At 36.1% G+C, this 8,957-nt stretch overlaps 1 protein-coding gene across 1 annotated transcript in view; it reads right to left on the reverse strand.

Annotated features, from left to right (window-relative positions):
* LOC138326021 (uncharacterized) overlaps positions 1-8,919 on the reverse strand; it is a 28,246-nt gene extending 19,327 nt beyond the window's left edge. The window contains exons 1-4 of the mRNA XM_069272116.1: positions 8,781-8,919; positions 2,742-3,156; positions 2,474-2,657; positions 100-1,840 (exon numbers count right to left, since the gene is read on the reverse strand). Coding sequence (XP_069128217.1) covers positions 100-1,840; positions 2,474-2,657; positions 2,742-3,156; positions 8,781-8,785 — 2,345 coding nt within the window. The 5' untranslated portion in view covers positions 8,786-8,919. The remainder of the gene's footprint in view (positions 1-99; positions 1,841-2,473; positions 2,658-2,741; positions 3,157-8,780) is intronic.
* Between the last annotated feature and the right edge of the window lie 38 nt (positions 8,920-8,957).

The raw sequence follows: 8,957 nt of genomic DNA on the forward strand, positions 1-8,957 counted from the left end.
GTTAAAAGTAATAATTTATATCGAATAGAGCATTTTACTATTTTCATAGATAGAAATTAGTTCAACAAATTAACAAGAACAAATCCAAGCCATACTTACTCTCGATATGACGACATCTTGAGGAGATCTTTACATCTCGTACAATCTTTCATCTTCAACTTCGGGGACTTTCCAAGTTTCTTAACATCTGATTTGGATTCCCTCCGTGAATTCCATGACGCAATATGCAATCCATTGTTAAAGGGTCCTTCCAGCACTTCCTGTGTTTCCGAATCCGCGTACTTGACGTCATAACTGTTTGTGATAGAAATATTCACCGTTGCGCGGAAGCGGGAAGCAATGATATGCCGAGACCAGGCAGAGTGTTCTACGGAGTCTGTCCACAGAGTCCTTCTGTAATGTTTCCATGTGGTGGTTTGTTCGATGGACGGGTAATTTCCAAGGATCAGATCCACGACTTTATCTGGCATTCCAATAAGGTGATGAAGAATACATTGGCCATGGCTGTCAGTTGCTGTAATATTGATGCCATTCTTATGGTTGGACACCAAGTATTGTACGACTTCAAATTTTCGAGAATGAGCTGCTTCAAGTAACGGTGTTCTTCCACCTGCATTTTGGTTTCCAGCTTCAACTTTTGAGTCCATCAGTATTTTGACAGATTGTAAGTGTCCTTTTGCACATGCGTAGTGAAGTGGGCTGCTTCCTCTCCAGTCAACTGCGTTGGGATTGGCTTTCCCCTTCAATAGAACACTGATAACTTTACTGCTGTTGCATTCTGCAGCTTCGTGTAATGGCGACCTCCCCATGTAATCTCTATCGTTGAAATTCGCCCCGGCCGACCCGAGCAGTGACAAGGCATCGGAAAGGTTGTTTCTCCCACAATCATATAGGTAAGTTTCCAGCACACCCTCTTCTCCCTTCAACAGCGGGATTACACTCTTTAGGAGGTTTTCCCATTCTTTAAAATCCTTTTCTTTGCTCTTTCCCTCTTTGCTTACGTTCCTGAGCGCTGCATCAATGTGATTTATAATGGTACATACTGAATTTTCATCCATGACCAGTGAAGGTTTCTTCGAGCGTATTTCTGAACAGATAGTGTAACACTTGTTTTTCACTGCAAGAGACACTCCCTTGCAAATATCAGAATCTTCCATATCGTGAAATAGAAGCAAATATACGATGTCTTTGTTTCCTTTGGCACATGCTCTGTGAAATGGCAAATATTCTTTTATATCTCTCTTTGACAACTCAAACTTGTTTGCAATCAATTGCTCCACTATCGCCGAGTCACCCATGTCAGCAGCTACGTGAAGCAAACTCTCTCCCATTGTATCATCAGCACAGGGCTGAACGCTGTCAATTAATCTTTTCGTCATTTTAACATCTCCCTTCTTCATTGCGAACCGCGCGAGATGGTATTTGAGTACTTCATCTATACAGTCTATTTGAAGCTTTGAAATGATAAATTCAATGTCTTTTGGATATTGTTGGAGCAGTAGATCTATGCAAGTATTTCCGTATATGTCTGGTCGTACCAGGTCTGAATTCATTTGTAGGAGATACACACTTGTCTTCATCTTTCTCCTGTACAGAGCGCAGTGCAGAGGCGTCTTTTGGTTGACATCTTGCTGATAAATGAGTTCCTTGCCGATGGTAGCAATCAGTATCTCGCATATTTCTAGGTGACCGTTCTCAGCAGCGTAATGGAGAGGCACGGCGCCTCTCTGATCTTTCATATTCTGCACGTAAGTGGAATCGGGAAGTTGATGAATGGCGGTCTCTAATTCTTTCTTTTGGTTGCATGCGGCGTAGCCATGGATTGTTGTCGCCCGGCTCTCTGGAATTATAAGAGAATAAATTATAAAACGTACACAATCTAATTAAAATACATATCCTTATTATCACTGCGTTGGATAAGAGGATCTGACAACATCCCATTAGGGGCCATGTCCAGATGTCCTTTGGAATCGGCCATTCAAATTGCTGCTGCAAGAATCTTGAATGTGACTTTAAGGGGACGAAATTGTATGAAAACGCTGTCAGAATTATTTTTGTCCTTTTGCCAAAACAACACAACAATTAATAATAAAATTACAAATAAATGTAAATGTATACTAGGACGAAATGGCGTTGCCAATTGATGTAGTAGTGTGTAGAAAATGCATTGTATCTGAAGTACACGTGGTACAAAGGTCATTCAAACATGACCCATTATGGGATGTTGTCAGATCCTCTATTGAACGGAGTGATATCAGGATCTGTATTTTAATCAGATTGAAACGTACTCAGACCTCGTGAACAAGAGATAAAATAAAATCGGAGTCCAAGTGGTAATAAGTCGACACCAACCCTGACACAACGTCTCCTACATCGTTACCTATGAGACCATGCTACTGGCCGCAAAACTTACACATAGTCTTCATTAATGTTACATGTGACTCAAATTAGCATGTTGATATGTTATCCTTACCAACAAGTTTCTCCTTCCAAGACATTATATCACTGGGAATGAAACTAAAACCCTCCAACATGCCGGCACTGAGTTCCTCTTGGAGCTTGTCTGGTGGCCAGTGACTAACCTTGCTTCTCTCGAACAGGAAAACTACACACGCACACATTGCTAAATGACGCCTCCCGTCGATATCATAAGACAGCTGAAATAACAAACAAAACGTTTCATGACAAGATGAGAAAATAAACATTGTTTGGATTTGATTGTACAAATTTGCTTTACTTACCTCCTTGTATTGTACGCCAGGGTATAAGAAATTGTCGGATGGAAGTCTTCGCTGCTGCTCTCGTATTCTTCCGTATATATCAAGCTCTTCTATCTTTGGTATTTTGGGAAGGATATCAAATATCGTCAGTTGTCTCTCCTTGGCCTTTATGACTTCTTTGGTTTTACACAAGAAGATGAACCCTCCATCAAAGAATGTTTTGAAGTGGGCGTTGATCGGTCGCCTGAGTTCGGATAGCTTGCTATGCAGGTTCACCGACATGTAATGGAAGGCAACACATGGTTGTGTCCGGCTGACCAGCTGGAACCTGACCAGTAGGCCCTTCCGCTCCCCGGGGGTAGTGGGGCGAGAGGAGTACATATACACGCTCTCCTGGTCATCATCCCGCTCCACCGTTCGGGCCCTTTCAATCACTCTGGTATAAAAATAAGGATTAATATTAGAAGTTGGCTTAGCAGATCTATATGATACTGTGTGGCACGAAGGTCAAAGCTATGCTACTTTGCGACACGAAGGTCAAGGCAAAGTTACTATGTAACACGAGGTCAAGGGTATGTTAATTTCCGGCACGAATGTCAAGGCTATGTTACTTTGCGACTCGAAGGTCAAGGCTCGCACGTATACATCCTGGCCATCGAAAGTGATTTGTGTACGTTATACCACTTGTCTTGCAATCTATGTAAAATAAAGAAAATTTATTTATATATAAGACAAGGCTATTTTACTGTGTTAGGCGCTTTGAATATTGAATTATTGCCAAAACATTCATCATGAATATTTCCTGTCTTTGAACAAATAGAATTTGCTACACAAGTACCTGGTTTAGGTAATCGATCAATTATGTAATCTATTTACTCTGGTTAATTATGTTTGTACTATGACGCATCTGCTCGATATTTTCGCATTATACTTTAAGTTCCACTAGTGGTTTCTGTATATTGTCTGGTATATGTAATAAGTAGTCTTATAAACCAAGTGAATAAATCACGAAATAAAAATGACATATTTATAACATGATAATAAAACAATAATGACAGTGACATTTAGGTAATATTCCGATTTGATGACATAGAAAAAAATTAATAATATGTAAACTCCCTATTACTAGATATGGATATCTTTGGCGTAACAAACCCAGCATTCAAACTGAAAACATGTTCATATCTACTGTCAGGACATGGCATATGTTCAATCTTGGCCTTCAATTAGAGGATAAGATGTGTTGGTAAAGTGATACTTTTAATATACCTTTTACGTTCCAACCATGAGGTCAATGTTATAATGTTAGTTAACCCCATGATCCTCACGACGAAAAAGTGCCAGGCTTGTGGTTGAATGCTAGATACCCTAACCACTTAATTACCGAAGCCCTGATATAAAGGCCGAACGATGGCAGACATCTTAACCACCTGGTCACCATTGAGTTCCGTCGGGGAAAAAACCAAGTAGACACAAAACTGTTTATGTTAATCCAATAACTATGCATGGTTCACAATTGAGATATCACCTAGAGTGCCTCTCATTGGCCATCTCCAACCTCTCTTGATAATGAATGACTTTCAACTTCGGACTACCTTTCATAGTGTATTTTCGTTTAAATTGCATTTATAACAGGTAGGTATTTAAGGTATAACAAACAGAATAATGACTCTAATTAGATAATATATTTGATGGAAAGAAGATATGTATGACGCAATATTTGGTAGTTAGCTCCCCTGGATGTAGGCGAGAAACACGGTATAAATATAGATTTAAAATTATGGGATAGATTTATTATGTTTATTTTCTTAATTTATTTTGAATTTTGAAAATAAATTCGTTAAAACTCGTGTCTTTTCTTCAAAATTAAAAAAATGAACTCGAATGTAATAAGCATGATAAACAGCATTCACTTGTTGGAGTACCTATATATATCAAACTGTATGAGAGTGTACAGAGTGTGTAATACGGGTACCACAAGTTACATGTTTACGTTATCATTGTGTTCTAAATGACAGGATAGACCTATTACAACTATGAAGAACAAAATCAACAAAGTCAATGATACACAAACACATGTTGATAAACCGTCAACAAAATCAAGCGCTTAACTACAAACAAAGCCTGTTTCTGACCTAAATATTGACAAGATTTTATAGAGTACGTAAAGGTGGAATTCACAATATGTCAACAACGCTTAATTATAAAAGTATGGTAGGATACGATATCCAACTTAAAGTAAAGACATTTGTACCAAAATACAACATGTATATTCAAATGGAAAATGTAATATACAAATTTCTTTTGTATCATCCGATAGAATAGTTACAATATCATTTGGGAAAGAAAAATCAACATGGTGATATAAGTTGCAAATGTTCTTTTCCAAAAATGACAAAATATGATTTAAGATTTAAAATGAAAACCCAAGAAGTTAATAAAGTGAAAACGTAGTAATAAGATTGTGTTTCGTATATGTGGCACATTTCTGACTCCACGGAGTTCCCTGTTTTATACACTGCAATCCGTTTTACAGTGTTGAAAACTGAAACGAGAGTGAACTATCACATATTGGTGTATACCATTTCTCAGGAAATGAATCTATAAGTATTAAGTTCACTTGTCACTTTCATTCAGGATGAGAACGATCAAGTAATCAAAAAGATAATGTTTCGATGTAAAACTAATCTTGTTAAGAACAATATCCTTTTCACAATTTACGGAAAATCAACAAAATTCTAATTACCAATAAACTACATAATATGTGTATATATTGGTGATCAGTTCAATACACACTGAAGCCTTACATTAGCTTAATGCCTATGTAATACAGTGATCCCACTCAACTCTAGTAACGATGTTATCATATACCAATCGCCAATGTAAATAAAACTTCCATGAAACAACATGTGCCGAAAACTTAAAGACCAGGACAATACGGTGGTCTGATCTAAGGCAACATTCACCATCAGACAGGGATTCTTAATAACATATCTAAACAAACCTGGTGAATCAATGTGTGGTATACACTACGTAAACACTTCTATAACAAATACACTATTTATTTATTGTGTTTCCCCGCTTCCCTTTAATTGATTTATTCACCATCCATTATTTGGCCCTAGTGACGTTACAATACATTACAGTATAGATGAATTAGTATAAGTTTGTCCATGGGTGTTAACGGTGCCCTGTATTTTATAAACTCAATGCTTATGTACTGCTTCAAGTCAATGTATCCTCAAATAAACGTTTGTAAGGATTCGGTGTTATCTGGAATACAGCCGTTAATATGTCTATACAGGGACTGAGTACCTACAAAGTGACGACCAGGTTTTAAACTCAAGGTCATTTAAATACTCGTCGCTGTAAACTTCATTATGTACATATGTTTGTTTAAATTACTATGTTGTTATAGTAGCATACAATCCAGGTTTAAACTAATACATAATGTGAATATTTAATGTTAATTTAAATCGTTTAACGTCGAGTTGGCTGGGAATCAATCAATATCTCGAATACAGCAACAATGTATATAGCAACAAATTCTTCATGGTTTCAAGGTGACATCCACATTTATTTATTTGATTTCTTCTCTTTTATTCATTATATTACCCATTAAAATAGTATTAAGTATTTGGTTGAAGTAGCTTCACTTATCAATAGCCTTGCTTTATATAATACAATAACACTGTGTATAGACAAATCTTCAGACATAGATCCAAGCTTTTTTACCCCCAACTAATACTGGCGTATAGAATGATGTCTTCTCTGTCATTCCTTTGGACATTTTCTTTTGAAGACTCAGTTTAAGTAGGTGTAATTATCAGTAGCCTTGATCTTTGACATTACTAACGATGCCTATCAGGACAACAGGATCCTATGGACCAGTTTTTATGTTCATATATAGTGCAATGTAATGGGACTTTACTCAGGTATAATCGGATATAACTTGAAATATAAACATGTTATGCCGCTACATATTTAGATGTTTTTTTCATATGACGATTTCGAGATACTAAGTAGTATAACGACGTAGTTTCAGAACGACTCGTCCCACCTTCCAGTGATTGTGACGTCATATTTTAGCGGGACTTTTTGTACAATGAATATAACGTCACAAATACTGGAAAGTGGGACTGGTTCGTTCTGAAATTGTGTTATTTAACTATCTCCAATCCGGGGTATTCAAGATGTTGAGTAATATGTTTTTCTCTAATTTGATCATGGCATTTCATGACATCCAAAAAATATTTTTTTGAAAAAAAAAAAACGTTCAAAAACGCGTACCCATTATGAGGTACAAGGTTTAAGTCTCATAACTTAAATGAGATTAAATTTCTGTTGAATAGAATGCTGAATAAAGAAAACGTTTTCGTATTGAAAAGATTTACTCTATTTAAATAATATAGGCTAAATAACATAAACCTAAAAAGATAAATTTTATCGATACAAAGCTATAGTTTCTCTATAGGTTTTTTATGTCTTGTGGTTATAAACTTGTCAACTAGTGCACATCACAAAGATATTCTTTTCAACCAAACTAAATCCTATCGTCCGAGTATGGCGGTGTTCTGCATTACACAGTGCAGTGTTTAAACACCCAGTATTATACGTCTGTAGAAGACCTAACAATACGTCTTTGTCATTTATCATTGTGTATTACATAGTATATAGATTAGGCAGTAAAGTCGCTGTCTGTAATCTATCGGGCTACATTGTGTGATGGGGTTCCGTGTTAATAAATTTAGAGTCAAATAGGTCACGTCATGATAAATACATTGTTGAGAGTCTGCTTGGGAATTTACATTTAAGATTTTCTCGACTACGTTTTAAAATTATAAAGGCATAACGCAAAACTAATAGTCCAAAATCCACTATTACTCTATTCATAGAAAACGGAATAGTTCATTATAAAATGAAAATGTGAAAAGTCAATTCCAAAACAGGATATCATCATGGTATATATATATGACACCATAATAATTTGTTATGTTTATTCTTAATCCACTTTCTATTCACAACTCACTGTTGAGGGTATCAGAAATCTTAGTTATGCGGATGTTTCAGCCAATCCAATTCGGCGTTACAAACATCGACGTCATATATCACGTAATAAAAACTCAAACTAATGAAAATACTTGTTACGTGCAAGGGAGCACGATTTACAACAGCAAAGGTTTACTGGTGTTTACCACTGGGATTGAATTCATAATCAATAGATTCAATGGAAGTTTATTTATAAATCAATAATTTAAAAACCCGGTATATTTTTTCATATAGACTAAAGTTCTTATTTTACAAAATAACATAAGATCATGGAAACAAAACAATTATTTTGATGTTATCACGAACAAAAAAGATAAGAGATGTGTGAACACAAATCTAACAAAGATGCATGCTCAATCGATATTATAATCGATAAAGAAATAACACCAGAACGTTACATAGGTAATCCGTTAAAAGACACAATTTTGATACTAGGTAAAGCTTATCGGAGTAGGTTGTGGGTCAGTACTGGAAGGGGGTCTTATCTAAATATAATCTGACTGTAATGTCTGTGAAACAGCTATCTAGGATGTGTTAGCTATCTTACATGTGTAGCTTCCTGTTCATTACAACTCAATACTCTAAATATCTACCGGACAAGCATGAAGCATTAGTCAACTTCATCGATACAAACACACAAAGTACATATGTCTTCAGTGAGCGTTTAGATTTTGCAATGTTTTTTTCAAATAAGAATACAAAAACTTAAGTACAAATTAAATGATATAAGTAATTAAAACAAACATAGAGCATGCTGGTGCTATAGATCATCTTGACATCACTTGATACCTCTTATTTAAAAATATAAGCAACCACCAATTGATTATTATAATTACTTAATAAGCAACGCATGGGTGATTAGTACTAAATGATTAGGTCTTCATAGCTTTAAACAGTATGCAGTTTACGAGTCTCTTATCACTGTAAATGAAATTACAGTAAAATGGCATATAACTGTTCTGAAACTCTAAGTGCATGCACATCAAGTTTTTATAAAAAAAATCAACATACCCCATTTTGAGAGGGAGGTGTCAGTATCAAGTTCAACTTTTCTTCCTCTTCAAGACGACAGCCCCCGCCATTTTGTCGACTGAATACACACCGAGTCTCAGTGAAGCGTCCCCGTTACCAAGGACAGTTGTTGTTAAAGATCTGCGCACTATTTATAGACAATTAATTGGACAGTCC

Source organism: Argopecten irradians, chromosome 6 (genome assembly GCF_041381155.1).
Source record: "Argopecten irradians isolate NY chromosome 6, Ai_NY, whole genome shotgun sequence".
Lineage (NCBI taxonomy): Eukaryota > Metazoa > Mollusca > Bivalvia > Pectinida > Pectinidae > Argopecten > Argopecten irradians.